Genomic DNA, 24748 nt, shown 5'->3' on the forward strand with positions numbered 1-24748 from the left:
TCACTCTTATTTCCTCTTAGACTCATGTTCTACCTCACATCTCTTTCCATACACAGCCACTACCCCACACTTGCCAGTGTAACGTCTGGGATCGAGCCTATCCTTTAACCCACACCAATTTATTCTTGTTTACCTCCCAGGTATACTTTGAGATCAGGCCTAGAATTTATTGGTCCATCTACCTATGACTTTTTTTCACACAAAGAAAAGGTGGGACACAGGGCAAAAGGCAGCTTTAGGGAGGCACAGTGCTTTCTAAGGAGCTTCTCTAATCTAGATAAATGGAAGCCCAGAATCACAGCTCAAAGTGCAAAGCACATCATACCATGGTTAGAAGCCAAACTAAGAGTTTAAAGGCTCTAAATTTTCTGAGAGCTCCATAAAACTACAGGGGAAACTGAAGAAGACATCACCTGTAGATGGATGATCACTTGACAGAAGGCATCTGCCCCAATTCACCTTCCTTCTCACAAGAGCCAGATTTCCTCCTATTCCCAATACCTTCCTACAGTTTATCAGAAACTTGTGGAGACAGCTTTTGCCTGATGAAGCACAAAATTGCTTTTAAGTATTATGTCACTGATTTTGTGACCAACAATTGTGCAACTGCTCAACATCTCTTGGAAGCTTATAATTCACATTTCTAATAAATCTCTGAAATTATGTGAAGCATTATGCCCATTAACATTTACCTTTAGAAATACTTCCAGAGAGAAAACTGATTCAAAATTTTAGTAGCTGTAGGCTTGAAGAAGAAATTATTAATTTATGGCCTTACACAACCCTCAGAAGCCCCTTATCAGTTTTCATGATTTCTTAAAATTATTAATGTAAAGGTAGGCATGTGGAACTCCAACTGGAGAGCAGCAGAGCCTTTCCACATTCAATAAAACCTCTGATGGGCGCAGTATAACTGAAATAATACACCAAGAGCCCTTCCTGAAAATTCCTCCCTGTGAATTCCTACCAAAACCAGAAAGACTAATTTAATTTTTCCCAACACCCAACAAATGTGGGTTGACCAATCTGTAATAGGTGTGTTTTGTGAATGAATTTGTTGTTATAATTAGATCCAGTTCTTAAGACACAAAACTGCTGTAAGTATTTTTATCTGTGCGTTTTATTTTTCTTTCAAACCCAAGCCTAGGAAAAAAGTCTGACAAGTGTTGAAACAAATTTACTAACTTCAATTCCTCAGTAGCAGTATTTATATGACTAGAATTTTGCTGTGCAAGGCAATGCTTGAAAGAACAGCAAACACAGGAAGGGAGCACAGGAAAGGGAAATAATAATGGGGGAGACATTACATCATTTGCTTTGCAACGTATCTGTATTTCACAGCCACAAGAATATCAGCCAGCTCCAAGATAAGGAACATGTTTATTTAGAGAATAAATCTGGTTCAGATTTTATCATAATGTCAATATTTTCCATATTACTACTACAGTTCCTGTCAGTTAGCACTCAGTAGTTAACAGTATGTTGTATGCAAAGGGAGATCTGAATGAGTTGTGCACATAACCTGAGAACTGACAGGTTAGCAACATGGTTCACTCCCCTTTTGGAGGGTTCGTTAATTGCTGGGTGCAAGGAGACAAGAACAGACCTTCACCTGGCAGAAAACAGTTGACTTCCACATCACAGATTTTTATTTTCCCGAGATTTTAATACCAAACCTGACAACTAAGACAAATTATAAGGCTCCTGTCAAAAACTACAGTCCAGCCAGGCCATTGCAGCACAGACTTCTCCTGCCCTGTGGTATGACATAGATCAGTGGGAAGCCAGTGTCTAGTAATCAGGTGTTGGTGCTCTGGCTGCAGCTGCTTGGGGAGTAACAGCTGAATGAAGAGGGGCAGCAGTCAGTGAAGCTGCTGCACACATGTGTTGCAGACACTGCAGGTGGAAAGCGTGGTTTTGGCCAGCACGGAAATCTTGAACCCATTGTATAGATAATGAGGTTATACTTCATTAAATGTGGGCAAGAGATGGACATAACCCTAGGAAATATAAGTTTCTCTAAGCCCAAGGAACAACATGCTGTTTGTTACTCTGCTAAGCCCAAATGAACAAATGACCTCATGGTGAGCAGCTTGTTTCACATTTTCTGTGCATTTTTTGCAATGCATGCTACCAAGGCCTGTCTCCAAAGGAAGCACGTGTTTCTGCAGAGTACCCAGTTACAAACACATCAAGTGGTCAGCAATATCTGGTCCCACTCATCCAGCTCACATGCCCTGCTGCTTCTGCTGCCCCTAATGTACACAAAAATTACTCAGAGAGCTCGTAACTTGTTATTCAGCAGTAGCTCTCCCCATAACCCATGACAAGGTGGATTAAGGATGCCTTCTGACTCTGCATTAACCATTGCCTGGGAATGAGTTTGTGACTGATGATTGATCTGCTCCAAGGGAGTGGCATCCCCTTTGTGAGTCCTCAGTTTGCATCTTCATTGTACCCCAGACTGGAAGTTGCCATCTGTGCCTCTGAGGTTCTTCCACTGACACAGATCTCTGCAATGTCCCTCATGCTAGGACAGGGGACCTCACTAATAGCTATGGTCATCAAAGTTATTGCCTCCTACATTAGTGACTCTGTCCTTCAGATCTTGGTGTTTCTCAGGAATTAGAAGCTATGAGGTTGACTAACTGGTTCAGATTACCCTTGCCTCATCTTCTCTTTCAGAGAAGTCATGTGTGGCCCAGCGTGGCAATCCCCATGCTGTGCAGCAAGCTCAGGACATGCAGAGTAAGTCCCCAGACCACCATCCTCAGCAATGTACAAAGCAAATAGAACTGTCACAATTCACAGGAGAACAAAGACTGAAAATTTTCCACCTCAATTGAACACTCTATCGCAAAGTTCCATGGCTCACCAAGTAGAAAATAATCCAGACAATTCTGTTTAATGTTATTGCTAATTTTACTCAGTTCCAAACTGTCCTCCTTTTCAGTAAGGTTCCTAGTTATGCAAATGTCATTCAGCTTTATTCAGATAAACCATGTCAAGTGCATATGTTTAGCAGAGAAGTGCTTCTTTCTTTTCTGCTCTTTGTGAACAAACAATGTTTTTATTACCTTTATAGAATGTATCTCCCCTCTACAGAAAATATGATTACTGACAGCAGAAGAGATGATACGAATAAAAGCAAATCTAACATTCAAAACAATAATGGGTATCTCTACATATTAGCACTCATACCAAGCTTAAAATCAGTACTATTTGGATCACAGATGACTATTGAATGCTATGGCAAAGTAGCTATAAAGCAACAATAACAACAACTTTAAAATAGTTAACAGTGTGAATTGAAGATTTAATATTTTTCTTCTTTTAATGTACAGCCCATTTTCAGAATTTCACTGGACCATGTGGACAGACCAACTGTCACAGCTGTCTATCAAGGCTGAATTAGACGAAGACAAACAATACAGGCTTTGTGGTTCAACTGAAGCAGCAGTCTCAAAAGTTTCCATTTCTCATCTGCGGGCACTGTGGGAGCATTGTTTTCCCCCTCTCTGAAAAGAGAATGGAACAATTATGTTACTGAAATTCCTCTGCAGTGGGTCTGAAAGACTGTTTATGTCCAGCCAGGAAGACAGGGGAAACTAAAAGCTGGGATTTCATGACAGCAGGTGGGAGCAGTTTCAGGGTATATACTTCAGTGTCATAATGGTACTGATTCTTCTCTTTTAGTGTAAAGCCAGTGTTGCAAGATTTACTAGCAATAGAGGAAATGGTAGTAAAAATACAAAGTTAAATGCAGTGGTAAAATTATTAATTTGAAACAAAGTTTTGAAACTGGCATTCTGAATCAGTCTGGTAATTGATTCTAACCTGGTGCTCATGGTAGTAAACTAGAAAGAAAAATATACTGGTCACAGAGAATCTTTTTACCATTTACTATTTTAGGTAAATGGTACTTCTTACGAAATGAAGTGCTGAGTATCAGCTCTCATAGAAGTCAGGTGGGCTCAAAGGATAGAAAGCAATCACTCAATTTCTCCTAATAGCAGTAATATTCGTTAGCAGCATTGATCAATACTTGATTTCATGCAAACACATATTCATGTGCTTTGGCATAACCTTAAGAATCCAGGTGCTCAGGTTGGCCCGGTGCTCTCAGTTCAGAAGCAGTGGGTATGAGAGCGTCCTACTGCTTCATTCTGTTGTAATAACAAGTTCCTTTCTCTTCCCCTGAGGTTATTATAGCGCTAACAATAGCTCAGTGTGTGCACACAAACAATCTGAAAGTGCTTGTGTGCAAATGGTCGCCTGGGGCTACAACTGCTTGCAGGAAGAGTCAAGGCATTCCAGAGAGTTCCCACTCTGGTCCTGACAGAGGAAGGGAGTGTAAAGGTTGTCAGTAACCAGCAGCGCTACTAAGAAGTCAGTGCCTACCCACAAGACAATCTGTGTTGTGATTTCCACATACTCCCTGGTTATCACTCAATACCCCTCCAAAGCCACGTGGTCTGGCAGCAGCACCATTTGATGGTCCCCTTGAAGAGCTTTCTACCTTTCTGCTAAGGCAGGCTGTAAGCAGTGCAAGGATTTTACACTCCACATAACAGCACAGAGGATTCCCAGATCTTCCTGGGGCTGGGCATAGAGGCGTAACATAAAAACCAAAACAACAACCAGGTAAAAATAACAAGTTATTCTCAATCTCTGAAAAAAACTCTTGGCGTATTTTTCAGGATGTTTTACAAGGGTGCAGGGACCAACCAACCCCCTCCCTGAACTGAACAGAAAGTTTCCATTTTTGTGGCCAGAGGTATTGGTTCAGTGAATAAAACTGAACAATCCAAGTGAGAAAATTAAAAAGTAGCCAAAACCTTTGTGGTTTTAAGGTTCCATTTAGGTAAACTAATGCTGTGACACAGTGACACTTCCTCAATCTCAATTAGTGCTTAAACTAATTAAGAAAATTGTCTTACACACTGCAGTGAGTAGCATCTCTCTTCTTTCTTGGATAATCCCTAGTGTGATGTAAGGGTGATGGAGTATCTAATTACTCTTTAATTGAATGCACATTTTGTACATTTTTAGCTGGTTCAAGCTTAATGCTTTTAGTCCAAAAGTCAGTGAAATTAAGTTGAACTGGGATTTGGTACCTATTGTATTAATGAATTACTTTCTGAAAGGAGACTAATTCTGAGCCAGTCTGAAGATTCGAGCTGTGTTTGTTACAGAAATACTTAATGTATTGTCTGACAAAAGTGGTGGTGTTGGTAGTGGTGTTATCCATGTTTACCCTTGTTTATTCTTGTTTAACAATAACTTTCCTACTTTCTGTTGAAGTCTTCTACAGATCACATAATTATTCCCAAAGAAAACTTTCCAGGATCTGTGCCATAAATTGTAAATACCTGCAAAATCTGAGAGTTCTTCACAATACCCATGGTTTGGGAAAAAAATTATTAATAAGGTTAATCAATGCTCAAAAGTCAACCTCAGAATGTAAAAAAATAATTATTTTTCCAAGAAGATTTATATCTAATTCTTTCATATACAAAATTTTATGCACCTGTATTCTTCAGAGAGAAAATTTTCTTGTACAAAACTGGGACAAATGGAACACTATAAATTTTATCTCAGAAACAAGGAGCAGAAGTAGGAGCAAAGATAAGGAGCAAAGCAAAGGTCCCAATGTTCCAATAGCAATAGAGAGAACAAATTTAAAAGAGAAGATATGAGAAAACTTCAGTGAAAATGATTATTTTTCAAAGTATTCCAAAAGTGTTGAGAAAGTGCAAATAAAGAGACAATGGAGAAATTAAAAGGATGGCCACAATAACATGTCTTTCCATTTGATAGGGAGGAAGTAAGATGTCCTACTGCAACAGCTTTAGGTCAAGATCAAACCTTTATTCTGCTGCTTAAAAGTAGTCAATGTCCTTTCTGGAGAGCTTTTCCACTTCTTTTGTCTTAACATATTCCTTATCCTTGTCTCACACAATGTCCTATCTTTTTCTACATAAAAGGATCTTTCCTTCTCCTCCTTAGCACTGAGATAAACCATAAAAGTCTAAGAGTTTAAAATAAAGCAAAATACATGGATGGAAAAGCCAGTATAATACTAACAAAATATAACCTTTATCCTATACCTTCCTAAAAACAGCACCTGAAAGTACAGCCAGGTGTGGATTCAGAGTGTTTCAGAAAAAATAACTGAGTACCTTATCAAACTTTATCTTTCCTGAAACACTTTGCATTTCTTCCATTAAAAGATTACAATTTATTGAACTAACATCAAGTTCTGTGGGCATTTAGCTACATCTAGCTAACTAAAATGCACCTATGTTTGTCTTGAGCTATGAGGATACATAAATGTTTTTAGAGAAAGTTTTGTTGCTCTGTCATAAACTCTGGTCTTATCCATAAAACATTGCTAACAACAGTTAGTGCTGACATTCTGTTTCTTGAGTGGCAAGTGCCGGTTACAAAAACATTTTCAGTAATCCAAATAACTTGGAAGTTTTCATTTGCTATTTATTTACAAAACATTTCTGTTTGCTTAGCAAGTGTCTGCATATGTTTCATTGCATTGTCTTTATCCATATGAAATAACCAGAATTAAAAAGTTCCAATAAGAGTAAGGATGACCTGGATCTTCAGTTTTAATGGAGTAATAATGTTCTGCTTAAATCTGTGTGATTTCATCCAGGTAAAACAGAGTGCACTTCCAGTGCTTAACCTGTATAACATTGATGAAAGAGGAAAGCATATTGCAGGCTTTCTTCTCTGCATTGCACAGACATATGTACCTGTGTGTCCTTCTAGCATCTTTGATAATTGAGAGTCTATTATGTTATATTTTATATGCACCACTCGCTTTTTTTTAAAATGGGTGTGGCTTTATCAGTGATGATTTAAGCCTCCTACTATTTTGACTCACCACTAATTTGAAGCATTTTCCCCATAAGTGACAATACCATGGCAGAGTTTCAGTGCATGTTCAGACTCTAATTTGTGTGTTGTGATTGCTAATAAACACATTGTGAGGGTGTTTTGTATGACAGGCACTCTGGGCTCCTACATTACCAGCTCCCAAGCAGCAGTCTATAAACCATACATGGTTATGGTAAGCTGCTGGGAATTATACTCTCAAAAATCTTTTTATGAAAAACTGATGACAACAGAGAATTATGAATCGGAAAGACTGTATGATGCTGGTAGAAACTCACAGGTCACAAAATTTAAGAGCACTTGTCAGCATGAAGTATCTTATTTGAAATATAAGCATGGATCTGATTCCTAGACTACCTGTGACATTTTTACTTAGAAAGGGAAGCACAATAATCTTTCCTCCTTGCTTCTTTTCATGCTAAGGGATTTTTAACATTTTCCATTCCTCCACAATTCATATATTTCTAACAAGAGCTCAGTAAAGAATTTAACAAAGACAATTCCAATATGATACTAACTCTGAAAATTCAAAATGGTTTTCTTTCTCATTTAGGGCTTGATCATCTGCTATACTGATGCTCTTGCCTGGCCACATAAATACCTACCACAGCAAGGACCAGTCCATGACTCTTGGCTGCCTCTGGCTACCAAGGCTCTACATTCTGGCCCCCATGTCCAAGGTATGTCACATAAGCAACAAAAGTGTTTTTCTAGTCACTTATTTGAATCATCAGCAGTGGGAAAAATATTTATGCTGCTTTTACAGGGTTCACTTGCAATCTCAGTGCACAGCCTACCCCCTGCTATTACAATGAAATAGTGGGAAACAACCTCAAAAGGCACCCTTTTTCAGCCATTCCTGGAGCTTTTGGTTGCCTGAAGGCTCCAGAAGTTTTGTTTCCAGTAGGCATCTGATTATGGTGTGTGGCTCACAAGCCAAATGTGTTTGGCCCTCTGTCCTACAGTCATGCACTCAATTGTAAGCACATTCTCAAGAACTCAGAAGTAGCAGCAGAGGGCTGGGCACTGGACATTAGACGTTAAATACAGAAGAACAAGAGTCAGTTTTGGTGATAACATGAATTTCACTTTCTTTAAAAGACTGAAACTTAACAATTAAACTAATCACATTTTAAGCACAAACTCTAAATTCATGGAGACAAACAATGACCAATAAAAAAATCACTCACTTAGAAGAAGTATAAATACTTATATCTCAACAAATCTAGGAAGTTGGTGTTTGCCTTTCTAAAGGACTAGTGTTGATAATATTTGTGTCAGGTTGATTCAGGTTTTTTCAAACAGGAAAATGATAAGAACAGTTGTAGTAGCCTAATGATGCATGGCTGCTGACAGCTCATTCCAGCTCTGGACCTACTCAACAGGAAAGGATAAAATTCCCAAGTGTTAAAACTGCTGCAGAGAAACTTGTTTGTGAACTTCATAAATGCTACTAGTAAACTGAGAGTAAAGATATGTGGATTGCTAATGTAAATGTCCATTAAAATATAAATTTCATTGAAATCTGTCTAAACACAGAAATACAGTCCATAGCATTACATCACCCTTCCCATTTCTCAAAGGCAAGGTGCAGCTCCATGGCTCACTCTGGATTTGAATGTTCTTTCATATTCTACAATCTATTATCATATAATTCAGAAATCCATAAAGAGGAGAGTGCACCACTACCTCTTCAGTACTAGGTCATTCCCACTGGCAACACCAGATCCCCTATTTAATATCCTGGGGAAAGGGCAACATAGTTTTGTAGCTGCAAGAGCTGCTCAGCAGCTTCAAAAGCAAGGAATTTAAACTATCTATTCAGAAAATGTGCCAGATAGTCCCCACATCACCCTCTCTCATTGCTGTGAAACTAATGTTGTGCCAGTTTCTCCTTCTGCTCAGACCTCTCAGTATTATGCAGAGTGTCTGTAGCATCAGAAATGCAGTCTCTGCTCCTCCCACCCTAAAGTACACCTTCCTGTTCCTCAGGCCTAGCAAAACCTTGCTGTTTAATGATGTCATTTAATTGTTTTCTCTAATCTTGAATTTACAACTAGGAAAACAGTAATTATATTAAGCATGTTTTTAATCTGAATTAATTTCTGCTATCAAAATTTACAGGACACTGGATAAACTTGCAGCTACTTACAGTCTGACTCTACACACTCATACATACACATAGCTGGCGTGCCATACTGAGTTCACTATCATTACAAATTCCAGTTGATATTCAAGTGTTTGAAATCAGAAGCCTTGCTCTTCACAGATAAAGCTGTTCTACTGATGTAAAAGAGGGGAAAGGCATGTCTATCAAATCAGCTACATGTAAAGCAACACAAATTAAAGAGAGGGTGATAAATCCATTGGAAACCAAAAATAATGCTGTCTTGAGTGAAGCACTGGAAAAGTACTTATCCACTAGAAGAGGTGGAAAGCCCCAAAATTCCAGCAAGCCTTCTGGAATAGTCACAATTCACCTATTGAGAAATAGTGTGTCATGCCTACAACTGTCAAATAAATACCCTTTAATGAAATGGAAGATTTAAGATTTTTGTTGTTTGATTTCTAAGAGTTGGTAGCATTTGTTTTCCTCACTGTTAGGCTTTGCTACACAACAGTAGTAACTATAAATCTTATTCCAAGATCATCTGAAATTATCAAGAAATAGCTCAATGCCCATAGCAAGGGTTCTGAATCAAGCACAAAGTAAAAAAGAAACTAGCATTAACACTGAGGAAGTCACAATGTTATCCCTTCTCTTTTCTTTCAGAAAAGGACTTGGGAATCCTGACAAACATCAAATTCAAGCTAAGTCAGTAATGCATCCAAAGCAACAATGAAGTTCTGCAGCTTTCTAGGCTGCACCAGGAAAAGAATTGCCAGCAGGTGAAGGGAAATGCTTCTGCTCAGCACAGATAGAATATCTGGAGCACTGGGTCCAGACCTGGGTTCCTGGGTTCCCTAGACATACTGGAGAGCAGCAACAGGCTGCAAGCATGGTAAAGGATTGGAGCACCTGTCATTAAAGGATGGCTGAGAGAGCTGAAACTGCCCAGTGTCCAGAAAAGATATTTCAACAGGGATTTTATCAATGTGTATAAATACTTTATGAGAACAAATAGAGGAGATCAGACCAGACTGCATCTTCAGCTGCAACCAGTGAAAGGAGAAGAGTCTACGAGTACAAACTAAAATACAGGAAATTTCATTTAAAATTAAGGAAAACCTTTTTCCCTGCAGGAGTCCACAGGTACAATTTGCTGAGAGAGGTTAAGGAGTCTTCATCCTTATGATATTCAAAACCCAGCTGTACATGGCTCTGAGTAACCCACTGTAGTTAACACTGCTTTGAGCAGAGGATCAGACTAATAGATCTCCAGAGGCACCTTTCAATTATGACTACTCTGTTATTCTATTGTTCTTCACTCTCTAAATCCAAACTCAATTTTTTAACCTTCCATGTCTGAAAGCAAATCTGTACTGAGCTTTTCCACCAAGCCCCTTAAGTCATGACCAGTTCTTTCACTATTGGTAATGATTTAAAGATGTTAGAAATTTTTAAAACGGCCTTTTCAAAAGAAATGTATTTGAAAACTTTAGCAACTGCAAGAGAAGAAGGATGAAAAGGTCATTAAATGGGATGTAATTTGGATGCATGTCAAAAACTTTACCAAAACAGAATCCAAAAATTCATTAACCCCAAGCTATAGCTGAGAGAGATACATTTTCAGCAGAAAAGAAGCAGAGCCAGGAGAGGCCAATTAGATAGCAGCAAACTAATTCTAAAAACTACCGGGTTAAAGAGAGCAGAGAAGCTACAAAGTTCCATCTGTTTTGCCATCCTTTAGGCCCCCTTTAGAGCCTGGCCAAACTTTGTCTTAGAACTGGGGAGGAATATTTTGAGATCTGGGTTTTTCTCTGATGGAGGAACATTAAAAAAAAGAAATTAGTTCTTTCCCTGGTATTACACACCATGATATTCCATGTTTGTGTCAACTCTGCTTCTTACTCAACAAATTAGAACAAATTACATCAAAGATCAACATATGCTATTTGATCATAAGCCACAAAGGGTTCTGTTTTGTCAAGGTTTAAATCAAGGCTGAGGAGCAGATGTTCTGAAGCTTTGGGAGCATGGTGTGTATAGAGCCTACATTCTGATTCAGTCAAAATTAATTAGACCTTTCAAACAACCTCTTGCTACTCCTGTGGATACACTTACAGAAACATTTGTCTCCTTCTTTCCCCAGCAGAGTAACCAGCTCATGGCAAACTAACATTCCTCAAGGTTCTTTAGGTGTCTGTGCCACACTGGCTTGAAATAAAAAAAAAAAAAAATTGAAAACTTTACTGAAAGGAGTTCCAGCAGCCTTGGCAGAGGAGCACAGTGTAAGAAAAGAAGTCAAGCAGTGTATTTGTAGTTGTAATATTAAAGACATACCAGAACTTCAAAATAAAAGGTAATCTCTTCTTTGAAAAGAAGAAACACTCCTCTTGAATCACTAGGAAGATGCTGCCCTGAAAACTATTACTTCCCCATCTACTACTGAGTTTTCATAGCAATATTCAGCTGATGCCAGCAGCCCCAGCTTAAGGGACTGCCCTCATTCCTGTGGAGGAAGGAATCTTTCTGAGGATTTCTGAGGTCTGTGTGAGGAGCTACTGTTCCTCAACCCCTTCCTCCTGGAGAGTTGTGAGGAAATCACTACAAAGTAAATAGGATTGTTTGCTTTCCTTTTTACCCCTCTGCATAGAAGAAATGTGAACAAAGCCATGTGATTTCTTTTTACACTTCATTTTTCTCAGCTCCCTAAACTCAACAGCAAAGATATATAATGAAACCTTGATTAGTTCAGCGCTACTTGGGCTGATGCATATAAAACTGAAAAGACCTGACCAAATGAATTTCTGATAAATAATTCAATCAGGTGTAGAGAAACAAGTGTCATTTCTTCTGTGAGCTACACTGTGCCAGAAGTCACAGTTCTTCCTCAGTGCTTGAGTGTCCATAATTAGTATGGTGCTAAAGTGAGGACTATTACTTTGCATTAAAAATTCCATCATTTGAGAATTAAAACTGCAGATTATTGTGTGAAGCAAAGCGGAAATAAATCTTATTACATAGAAAAAAATCTTTATAAGTATTGACAAATGTAATAAAATTTCAAACATGAAAGCAAAAGGGAAATTTTTACATTTCAATTCCACCATTGTAAAGGAAACACTTCCATGCTTATAATTCAAACTCAGTGTGTCAAGTAATTTCACTGTTACAGACTTGAATTACCTGCACTGGCCTGAGGGCATTATTCACTCTCTGAGAAAAATTGTACTTTAATATTGCTACGATTTTCGCAAGTAATTTTTATGCAGAAGCTGGGATGAATTTGAAACATCTATTTCAAGATTAAAGTGACAACATTTGGTTACCATGAGAACCATGTAATTGAGAATTGGTCTTAGGGATATGCCCAAAATTAAATATGGGAATGAGAAAATAATATTTTAAAAAGGGATCAATGTTTTGGGTTTTTTGTTCAACTTCTGGGATGCAGATATTAAACAGGTTTATAAAATACAAATAAACCTTTACTTCAAAAATGTTTAGATGCATACACTATATGAAGGCTTATGCTATATGAAAAAACCATGAAATTGTTGGTCATTGTCCCAGCCAATTTAATAATTTCTATCATATGCAGGAAAGAGGATGATCTTCTCACTTCATTTTAATGGATCTATTTTTTAGAAGCACTGAATTATCAATCTTTTTTATGGGTTATCTGCTGCCTGATCATTTGTTACTTGACATGAAACTGGGGACTGGATCCAGATCATGTTCTGAATAGGTTCAACTCCACAACAGAGCCTGATATGAACTAGAGAGGGCAAAAATTTAAAGTACAAATAAATATCCTTACCCAAAACAGTTTATCAAAACCCTTTAAGCAGCATGCTTTCCAGAAGAAACCCTAGATTATCTGTTATTTTGTAGCTTTGAAGAAATGAGAAGATAGAAAATCTGAGGCTTTTATATTATGTGTTTGAATAGTAAATAGGGTAGTGGGAAATACACAATGTTTATTTATTATTTAAATAAAGTTTTTTGTGGGAAACTAGAGGAAAAGTTTTATATGTTAAAAAGCAGTAGTACTTATTTAAAAAGCAATCAAACAGATTCTTTTCTTGAATATTTCCCAGATTTGCTCTCCTATTTTTTGCATTAAAGCAGGATCACTTAATTTCAAAATCAACCGTAAAGTTGGTGCCTTGACTCATTACTTTCAAGGCAACAATTTGTGTTAGAATAATAGAATTGTTTAAGTTACAAAAAACCTTTAAGATCATCAGGTCCAACTATCAACCCAGCAATGCCAGGTGGTCCACCAATAAACCATATGCCTAAAATCTCATCTAATACCTTAAATGCCTTCAGGAATGGTGACTCAGCCACTTCCCTGGACTTTAATTCTCTTTGAATCCCATTGCCAGGTTATTCATTATAGCAAAACATCCATTAACTAAGTATAACAAGGATTAGGAGTAACTGTTGAGCATTGAGGGGATTTATTTTATATATAAAATAGATAGAGGCTGGGGAAACATGACATGAGAAATTTTAATAACTGCAGCATGGTTAATGCAGGTTCACACATGTATTTCTCTTGCTCAGTGAGTCAGTGAAGCTGGAAAAGAAGCAACAACTCATTTGATGAAAGAAATATGAAAAATTAGCCACGACAGAATTTAATTTCTTTCCTTTCATACCTACACTAGAGCTGCCCAAAATTCAGACTTGTTGGGAATGAACAGCATTATGAAAAAAAAAGCACCTCATTTTAGAATTAAAGACTTCTTACCAGAACTACTACCCTCCTTTTTTAACAGGGTGAAGAGATCCACCAATGGCTGGTCTTCCAAAAACATGGAAAGAAACCAAACAGTAGAACTCAATAACTGGGGAAATATACCACATAACCAAGGCATACTGTGCTCTTCTTCACTGTAGCAGGAGAAATTTAAAGCTACAAGAAGTAATTGTAATGTAAGTGGGCATTGTGATTCACTGCCTGGATGGTGGTGAATGACTTTGTTTTCTATTGCTTTGCTTGCATGCATGGCTTTTGCTTTACCTATTAAACTGTCTTTGCCTCAACCCAAATTCTCTCACTTTTACCTTTCTGATTCTCTTCCCCATCCCACCACATGGAAGTGGACTGAGCAGCCTGTGGGGCTTGGTTGCTGACTGGAGTTAAATCATGACATAACCAAACTATTATACACAGGATGAAATAGAAATTACAGTGTCAACTTTTACAATTGTAACAATGTATCATAACATTAGTTAAAATGAAGTACATTTTCTACTTTAGCTAAATTACTTCAAAATTTCTATTTTTCCACTCAGTTTTTGCTTACCTGAATTATTCATCATTATTCTTCCTCCTCTGCTACTGAAATGCAGCCCTGATGACTCTATCACTAAGTGGCTGAGTTGGTCTGAAGTTATCTCCTAGGATTCCATCAGAGCCCTCTAAAAGTTCAGCACCTTTAACATGAGTCCTCAGTCTTCGAAATTCCTCTATCTGAAAGACAGAAAAACAGAAAGAAACTGAGACCCATTCTTTACCATGGGACTAATGATCAAAACCAGCCCTGTTCAGCCAATACTGAAGCTTTGAAAATTGCAGTGTTCAGGTGCTATATCGTAAGGTCAATATGTATTAATAACATTTTAAAATAGCTATCAGCACTGTCAAAATATTTGAGATATAGAGAAAAACAAGAATTCTTAGGCACATGGTTTGGCAAAATTATCCTCTGCCTTCTCACAACTTCTTTTAAGATCTATAACCATCTTGGCCACTGCAGATTACATCCTATGAATCAGCCTTACTGTTGTGTGTTTAGAGCAGTAATTCAGGTCTTCTTCAAAGAAATGCGTTTTAGGAATAACTTGCTTGACTATAAATTGCTTTGAAATTCTCCTAGTGATTTATTTACTGCCTGAAACTGTTGTTATCTTCTAACCAGAAGAATACTGAACAGATTCTTAGCTTTAAAAGATGTCTGTTGACATTTTATATGGAAAAATACAGGTTTTGTGATCAAAACAAAATACTGCTTCAAAAGATCTGTAGGTGTAGAAAGTTGGAAAGTCACATACAGTAAAAATTAAATTAAGTATTTGAATTGAGCCAAAACAAATATGTTTCTTGCTTACGGACTCTTTTTAGATTTTTCTAAATCTAATCTGGTATATGGAAGAATATGAGCAGCTTCCATCTGCATCCCTGGTATTAGCATCAAGCTCTGCATGGTAAAACACTTTAGCTTACTGTTCACCAGTGCTGTTTTTAAGAGTCTGGTGTTTTAAATAGTTGTAACTACTAGAAAAAAATCTTTTTTCTTTGACATATTCACAAACTGTCTTAGCTGGATACAGCAAATATACTTGATGGCTGACTCCCCTAGCCTCAGCCTCTGTACTTGTACTGACCCTGTGACACTTCACTATGCAGTTCATCTTTAACTTGAAACTGAAGATACACAGAAAGTAAAATGGAGCCTGAAGTATACAGTCATTTTAACATCTAAAACATTACAGAGTTAATTTCTCCATGAAAAACACCCTAGGAAATATTACAGGGAGAATGTAAGCATGATTCCTGAATTAAATTAAATTAGGTACTAAACAGCAAGTAATGGCATTTTTATTCTTATCCTGCATACAGAGAATACCTTCTTACTGCAATCTGGAACACAACTGCCCCCATTATTGTTTTCCACACTACAGTAGTACTGATACAGATTTATTTACTTGATTTAGAAGCTAGCTATTCTCTGCTTAATTTTTCTCAGAAAAACAGTGTGCTTGGAAATCAACACTCAGCTTGTGGCAGCTGAGATATAAGGCAACAGCTTAGACTGCCAAAATGGAAAAAGCTCCTCGAAGGTGGTTTTATAGGCAGAATCCTGTTTTGGAAGATTGTTGTTGTTTACTTAAAGCAAACTGAAAACAAACCCACTACCAGCTTGGAATTGAAAAAGTCTTCAGAACTCAAGGGCTGGTAAATGACTGAAGGAGTTTTGTAAAAGCATCCTTTTTCACCATCTGAATCAACTCTGGAAAGTCTGAGATAATTGCAGTTTAGGAAGGAGCACTTTACAAAAATGTGGCTTTTGTTTGATCTTTTGTTTGAGATACTTCAAACAAAGACAGATGAAGGAGAGGGAAGAGCAGGCTCTCTGCAAAGCTGGCATTTGTGAGCTGTCTCTTACTGTAACTACAAATACTCCGTCCCAGTTCCCACAGTGAAATCTTTCTCCAGGAAGTAACTCCTCACAAAGCAGCTTCCAGTTCCTTCAGTCAGGAGAGCAGAACTGACCTGATCTCTGTGCCTGCTCTTTAGTCTTTACAGGTAGCTCTGCTCCAAGGGGGAATTTCTCCTAAGACTGACACCCTCCTTGTTTAGCTGTTCCTTCCATGGTTCACACTGCCGTGTCAGAGACCCTCTACAACGTGATGGTTTGCTCTACTCATGAGAAGTGCTTCTGTCAGAAAAGGACACTATCTGTGCCAACACTACTTTCCCTATTAAATTTCCACGTGGCAAGGAAATACGTTTTCTCAGGTTGAAAGGTGTAGCTGGATGTGTATTCTATTCCCATCTGTTAGAGGTGGGGGGTGGGGCAGTTATTTTCTGTTAATTGGGCAGTTTTTCTTTATCTCTTCCACAACCAATCCTCCCTCTGTGGAGACAGCTTCTGTTAATGGGCCATTGAGTGTCACTGCATGACTGATAAAATCACATCATCCAATCGTGAGATGCTCCACCCGGGGGCGTGGGGAGCCAAGCATTCCTACCTGGATATAACCAGATGTTTGGAACATCACAGTCAGCCTTTTCCCACTGGATTCCCAGAGGAAGACTAGGCCCATCTACACCACTACTGTACCTTTAGAGGAAGCCTACACCCTTCTACAGGATCACTGCTCCAACAGTACAACACCTGCCACTCCAGGAGGACTGCAGCCACTGTTCCATCGGACTGCTGCCAATAGGGTGTCAGGTCATATTGTAGTTTATTTTCTTTTTTTTTTTTTTTTTTTTTTTTTTGTACTATTGTATTTGTATTTTTTGAAATTTTCCTAGTAAAGAACTGTTATTCCTATTCCCATATCTTCGCCAGAGAGCCCCTTAATTTCAAAATTGTAACAAGTTAGAGGGAGTTTACATTTTCCATTTCAAGGAAGGCTCCTGTCTTCCTTAGCAGACACCTGTCTTTTCAAACCAAGACATATGTGTGCCCTGCTGATCCTGTTTCACTGCTCGCCATCTCCTCCCAGCCCGTCATAAGTCAACTCTGTGAAGTACACCCTGCAGGACTGACAATGAAACATGTTTTAGAGGCATACAGCTAAGCACCCTTGGATAGTCACATACTATCATAGTATAGTCACATACCAGGAATAGCTATTCTTCTCCTGCCCAGAAGACATTAAGGATGACCTAAACCTGTTCATACTGAAATTTGGGATTAAGTTCTAATCAGTGTAGAAGGCAAATCCACAATATGAACAATGGCATTCCTACTGAGTAAAACCATTCATGTTCATGTTGTATAGAATTTTTTTTACCACTCATTGTACTTAGATCCTGAGCATTTTTTTTTTCACTCACACATTTGCTGACGAATAGAGCACACAATACTAAGAATTTGTATGTTTTCTATAAACATTTCTTCAATATGAGCTATATAAGTATTGTCCTTCTGTTTGAAAATTTTACATGTTTCCATGACATCTTCCAAGAACAAGGACTTTACTTCACAGCACCCAGAATACCATGAAGTTTTATTTTAGTTTACATAAATTTTGCACAATCCCCATTACAGCTCATATGCTAGTTACTGTTTCTGTCCTTTGGTAGTTTTTCATTCTGAATGAGGTAGACAAAAGGACTAGGGACCATGCCATTCAATAAAAGAACAGTTAATTCTGACAATGAATACAGCAGAACAACAGCTCCTTCTGCATCATTGTTTAAAATCCCTACTGAGTGGCTTAGACAATGCACTTTTTCTCAGCTTCAGTGAACCACAAAGCACATTATTCACAAGTGTCCCATTTTTTTTAAATATAGTGGAGAGAAGCACGCCTAAGTATTTTTCAATTATTTCCTACTTTTTACTGGTGTAATGGGAGTTTTCTCCCACTGCATTTCAGCAGTGAACATGCATGTGTTCCTCACAAAAAGAATCAACATAGTTCTTTCTGGGCTATGTATTTCAACATAAGTCAAGGGAGGATGGCAAAAACCACAGTAGGAAGACAGGAATATGCACAGAATGACCCATGAAAGACTTTTTGATGGAAGTGAAGTCTTATGGTGAGGAAAATTGCCTCCCGTGAGGAAATAGCATTCCTCAGGATTCCAGGAAAGCACAACAAGATGCTGCAGTCCTGAACTGCTCTTTTGCTATTTGTATAACCAGCACACTCAGATCTCCTTTCACTTAACTTTGACTTAGATTAGTAGCATATCAACTCATCAGCTGAATTTTTCTATCTGAAAATGTCTTCAGATAAAAAAAATGTTCTCTACTTTGTACTGGTCAGCCTACTGTGCCTATGTCAAAATGGTTACTTCATTGTTTCAGAATAACAAAATGTGAAAATATTTTAGGAGTATGACCATGCAACAGAGTGGCAATTTTATTCACTTTTTGCCCTTATGACCCACAGTTTGTTAAGCTGATCAATATTGTTGTGTTAATTGCAGAAAATTAACATATTGTCTCCAATATATGAACTAGTTTGATCAGAGGAAAGAAACAAAGCTTATTCATATTTTATTATGTAATTCTTTATGTACTTGTTATTGACACTCAGAACTTGATTATTTCATAGCCTGAAAAAGGAAAATAGCCTTGAATTTGTCTCTCACTGGCTATAACCACAAATCCTACTAGTATTTGACATTTCATTAGTATCCCAAAGAAGAAATTTCTAGATGGTAATGACAAATGTAAAAATAACGTACTAAAACCTATTAGAAATGCATTTGCACTGAAATCTATGATTTAATACTACAAGCTGGCTTAATAAAATTAAATACTTCTACCAGCCTTCCATGGAAGATTCAAAATGGTATAGCCTATACTACATCCTCTTATTTTTCACAGACAAAAGCCCTTGCATTTCTAATCTCTCTTTAATCTCTCCTGGGCAACTTGCTCTAGATGAACCTGCTTTGGCAGGGCGTTTGGAATAGATGCTCTCCAGAGGTCTTTTCAAACCCCAGTCATTCTGTGGTTCTGTGATTAAATGAAATCTCTCACAGGCACTCATGCTCACATGTGCAAAAGAGGCCAGATAGTTCATTGCAGCCAAAATGCTAATTTCTGTTTAAAATCTTGGAATTTTAGCTATAGCAAAATATTCTAGAAACGACAAAATCTTAATTTGGGCATCATGGAGACTTTACAATACCTTTCAATTTACGAATCCCAGAATCATCTCCTCTCACTTACCCCATATTTATTTTATATATTTTATATTTATTGATATATTTATTTTATTGACATATTTATTTTTCATTGACATCTGAAAGCAATGTCTGATAAAATATATTTTTTTCTATCCCACCTTGGCAAAAGCCTTTCAAGTTTTTAATAACTATCTTCCCTGCACAACCTTAACTTTAATGCTGCAATCATAAATATCACTGAGGAATGTCTTTCTAATTGATGCTTTTCTGTGACAAGTATAGTGAATCATCCTGGCATGAGTCTGCTCCAATCCATCACTGGACTCCAGTGCCACCTCTCACCCAGGTACAGTGACAGTGGGAGGGAAAACTCCTCCATGTTTTTGGATCAGGTCTGCACCTATCAAAGTAATGCAGCAACACAAACCAGCTACTACTCACCTAAAAAAGGCCATGGTTGTGAATTTCAGTTTTTGCCCCAGGCACTATGGGTCACTCTTTTCCCCAGGCACAATATTCTTTTCAGGAGTCTTATCCCCTTCACACAACATTCTAACCTCATGCTTCCTTGTGGTAATTTATTTCTCTTCTTAATTCCTCTTTTTTTCACCCTCTTGCTGTCTCCCACTATATATGGATGGTTTAAACGCGTCTCTCCTCTGTACACTGGCTGAATGAAAAATGAATAGAGACTACAAAATCTGCACCTAGCAATATCATACTCTGTCTCAGTGTAATAGCTGTAATATCATACTATGTCTCAGCTGTAATAGCTGGACTTTGTACATCTGATTAAGTCCCCTTATTTATCAATAGCCCATCTGAACAATTAACTGACAAGTTACAAAATGCACTCTGTCCTTAAAAGTTATTCTGAATCTAATAATGCTAACAGAATGCTGTTTACTCAGTAGTTAGTAATGCATTTACTCAGTAGTAAGCAGCCACAAGTCTTAGCTTTTCATAAACAAATAACAAAATTCATGATGGGATGCATTTAAGTTGCAGCTACCAGACAAATGACTTATTGGGAGTCACTGCTTTTATCCTATGATTAGACCTAGAATTCAGTGTCCATAAAACAAGAAATGCTGCCAATTTTAAATTGTTAAAGATGTTAAAATAAGATGCTAGTGCTGGCATCACTAGCAAAATTTTAAATTATTACAGCTGAAATAATTGAAATCTGAATTTATCACCTTTTATACTTTTTTTGACAGGCTTTAGAGCAGGCAATGAAAATTAATGCACTCAGCTTCAGGGATTCTAGGTAGGTTCACTTAAATAAAATGCACATTCCTCCAGCTGGGATTCACAGACTGTGGAAGAATATTCATCAGGATTTTTCTATGTTTTTACTGGGATTATTTGTAGACAGATTTGAAAAGCTGTACATAGAAAGGCTCACAACTGTTAGATTTAATTTAAGAATAAAAAATCCAAACATTTTAAAATACATACCTGTGAAATCAAATTTAAAGAGGTAGCTTCCATTTGACATTTATTATGAAACTGAATTTAAAAAGAACCAGATAAATTAAATACAGTTCAATGCAATCTAGGCAATCTGTACTACATTAATGTTTTTCATTCTCCAGGAAGTAGTGCCTCCCTGTGTTTTTTTTCCTCTTTAACTTTAAAAAGCAGTGATATTTGAAAGCATACAATTACAAAGAATTTAATTTCTTTTGCCCATTGAGTTCCTTTTTTTCTTTTTCATTCACTTAAATATAAGAATTATTTTAAATGCAGATGATAAATGATAACAAGGTTTTTCATCTCTGACCTTTGCATTGCTTTCAGTGACTCGAAAGGTTTAACCTTTACTTGAAAAGCCATGTACTGATCTAATGGGATCTTTAAGGAGAACAGACATAACATTCTGATATATACATTTGCACGCTATAACCTTTAGCTCATAACCATATTCCAAGGTCATTTTAAGCACAGCTGTTACCTGCACTTGGGACACAGTCAAAGGATAGCGAAATAATATCCAGGTGACACCTTCACTGCAGGGTGGAATGGTTAGAGAGCCCTCATACACCCAGTAGTCACGCAGAAGAGGATCTGAAATCAAAAGAAACATGGAGTTTTAATGACTATTAGGAAGTTAATGGTGGTTTTCAGTGACGGCTGTGGGCTCACTCGCATGATGAATTTAGTAAGCAGAAGTTAAGGTGTGAATTTATAATCTGCCAAGCACTGCCCACTACTTCCTCATATGAATGTATATGAGCTTGTGATCATTATATTACTGCAAGTTACCCTGCAGATGAGCATTTTAGGCATGAAAATGCCACATTGTAGATGTGAAAAATAACAAGTGCACAGCTCTCTAAATTAACATGGCAAATAAGCAATGTTATGGGAATAAAGTAATTCCTATTAATGTCAAAAGCTAAAAAGATATGTATTTTGAAGGTTGAGGATCTGTGGTGATTGAATTTTAACTGACTTCTACATTTAGGATATGTCTCAAGAATTAATTTTATTTCATCTTTTAGAAAAAAATCAATAAAAATTCAGCTGAAGAGAAACTTTTCACTTTGCAATTCTGGTGACATATTTTTTGAGATGCAATGGTGCTTCCCACCTTTGGAAAAGTGAGCTGAGGGGAAAAAACATCAAGGTTTACCTTATAATTACTTTTTTTTTTTAAGTCTATGTATTAATAGGTTTATAAATAACTGTTAGAATAAACAGTTGTCACTGAATAAAATGTACAAAATTTTGTGCATGCAGAGTTTTGACTCTACATAAAACACATTTGATTTTAATTATTGTAATTATTTTAAATTTCTCATAGATTCCAATCATACTACACTTCATAAGTGAGAAAACACAGGGCTTTTCTTTGCTGCTGTACAGCCTAAAAAGTACTAAAAAAAGGAGAGAAAACTGACTGTAAAAGAGAGTTTCTCAAGAAACAAACCTAGAGAGAAACTGGAGACAAATGGTGCTTAATCATGGCATGGAGAGCCAAGGGAAAGGCTGTGACTAGCTTGACAAGGACAGAATGGGATACTGGAAACAAATAAACCTGTTTGGTGGAACTAACCTGTTACTGTCATTTCACTACTAGCTCAGAGGAATATCAGTAGAATTAAATTTTGCTAATGAAGCCTGTGATTGTCAGTTAATGGATTTTGTTTTGTTGGTGTAATTTTCTTTCTCAACTAGGAAATTATGAAGCATATCCATTGACAGCAAGCTGCATTATCAAACACTCAAAAGTTAAGAACTGCAAGAATTAATACAGCCCATCCTGTGCATGCATCGTGATACAGTGTTGTCACATGATCATGTGTGTCTTTTCTGGAGAACCTTTCATAGTTTACTTGCAAAGACAGATTATTTTGTTTTGAAAAGTACATAATATTATTTAGAATTCTCAGTACAATATGAGGTACTTCATCTTCTTTTTCCTATGTTATTGAAATCCTGCTTGTTAGAATATTTTCTCATTTTTCATATTTCTAATACACTCATTTCTCCAGTGCCTGAGAGCTTAAATGAATTAATTTATCCTCCCATACCCTAGAGTGGTGAGGAAGGATAGATTATCCCCTCACTTTACAGCTGGGGAACTGAGGCAGAGAAGATGAGGTCAAATACATCTATTCATTTGAGGTGTTCAATATGACATGCTTAAAACCTGATTTCTCAAAGTATTTAACTTTCTATAGCACATAATACAGTCAGAGCACTGCTCCCATTGACTTCTCTTGGAGGTGTAAGCACTCAGCACTTCTGCAAATCAGACCCCATGATCTCAAGTCGGGCACCTAGAAAATGAGGAACACATAGTTAGAGATGACTTGGGAACATTTTTGTTTATGTGACTTGATCAGCATCAAACAGGAACTGTGAGGCAGGGATCCTGTAAAAAATAACTTACGGTCAAGCAATCAGGTGATGCTTCATAATGGAAATGCATGAGAGGCACAGGCTGCCTTAATTCCTGCAATTCCTAATTGCTGAGACTTGACTTTGCAACCTAGACAATATTCATTTGATATAATTAATATAGCTTAATGTAGACTGGGGCTACTTTGAAAAATTAAAGATCTTGCCACTATGACAGAGTTTAGCTCAAATGGATTCCTTGCAGAAACATTTCCTTTTAGAAATATTTTTTAAAACTCACATTGCTTACTGTTACTCTCTAACTTTTGGCTATGTAAGTTTGAATTTGCCTCCCTTTGTCACTTTTCCTTTTATGGATAGAACTGTCATTCATAATGGCATTGTCTTTTGATTCTGCCAAAAAAACTACCTTATTAAGTGGGTAGCCTTACACTTCCTATTTTAGGCCCAAGTAGAGAAAGGAATACCCACAGTTGTCTCTCTGGATGGATTGGTAATTCCTCAACAAAGCTAGCCACAGTTGTCAGCAGCAGCACACAGACTACAGTGTCACATTCCACTCACATGACAAAGGTGCAGATTTACAGTAAATTCCAGTGGGACTTCACCACTATGCCTGTGAGGATGTGCATTACCAAAATGCATTACCACCTTATGGAACACACTCAGGCTTGCAGTTTAGGCTAGGCTTTAGATTAAGATAGTCTCAGCCTCTGCAATCAGCTACTAATCCACACACACAAAAGTAAGCAAAGGCACCTACCTGGCAATAAAGAGTTGGGATTAAAACAGGGTATTGTTTTGGACTTTCCCTGAAAAAATGAACACAAGTCAATCTCATCTCTAGCTTCTAATTAAAATGCTGATGAATGCCGAGATAAAACACATTCTGTGTTCTTTTACCATTAAGCCTTGAATTCCTGTGGAAAGCAACCTCATTAAGAGCCCCCATTTAATTATTATTGCATTTGTCTTTGCAGCTACACAAGCAAGTATTTTTATCCTATTTTTAATTTCATTTTTAAGCTTATCCCAGCAATTTGTTAACTTTCTGCCTTTAGCACCTAGACTTCCTTCAGGTTCCAGCCTTGAAATTCTCTACATGAAATTCAGGGGTTTCATACAAAAAGAGTTTAAAAAACAAGGACCAAAGTGAGCTTCACTTAACTGCTGTGGATAACACTTAATAAAATAAATCTGGTTTAGCATATTTAATACACAAAAATGTTATCTATGCCAAAGTGTGTTTGATGCTGACGCTTTGAAAGGCACCACTATAATACAGTGATGAGGCCTTTTATGACCTTCCTCTACTTCGCTGTTGTCTCAGTAATGAAATCAGAGTTCTATACACTATTGTTTTCTCTGACACTTTCATAAATGAGGAGTTTATAATATTAAACATAATGACTGAATTTTACCATATATTATTTGACTAAAAGATTGTGATTCCTGTCTAATTTTTCTGC

At 37.3% G+C, this 24748-nt stretch overlaps 1 protein-coding gene and 1 long non-coding RNA gene across 3 annotated transcripts in view; one reads left to right on the plus strand and one right to left on the minus strand.

Moving 5' to 3' along the window:
• The window catches only part of CA8 (carbonic anhydrase 8), a 60323-nt gene that overhangs the window by 9405 nt on the left and 26170 nt on the right, over positions 1–24748 (minus strand). Inside the window, exons 6-9 of one of the 2 annotated variants that reach the window (XM_030266237.4) lie at positions 24043–24091; positions 21367–21479; positions 14335–14501; positions 1362–3518 (exon numbers count right to left, since the gene is read on the minus strand). In XM_030266237.4, the coding sequence (XP_030122097.3) occupies positions 14367–14501; positions 21367–21479; positions 24043–24091 (297 nt within the window). In that variant the 3' untranslated portion in view covers positions 1362–3518; positions 14335–14366. Of the gene's footprint in view, positions 1–1361; positions 3519–14334; positions 14502–21366; positions 21480–24042; positions 24092–24748 lie in introns of those variants that run through there. The other variant, XM_072924675.1, reaches the window with a different exon arrangement.
• Positions 3503–9865, plus strand: LOC140682424 (uncharacterized). The gene is made up of 3 exons (XR_012054157.1): positions 3503–3635; positions 7466–7592; positions 9686–9865. It is a non-coding gene; the product is annotated as an uncharacterized lncRNA (long non-coding RNA).

The sequence above is a fragment of the Taeniopygia guttata genome, chromosome 2, assembly GCF_048771995.1.
Source record: "Taeniopygia guttata chromosome 2, bTaeGut7.mat, whole genome shotgun sequence".
Lineage (NCBI taxonomy): Eukaryota > Metazoa > Chordata > Aves > Passeriformes > Estrildidae > Taeniopygia > Taeniopygia guttata.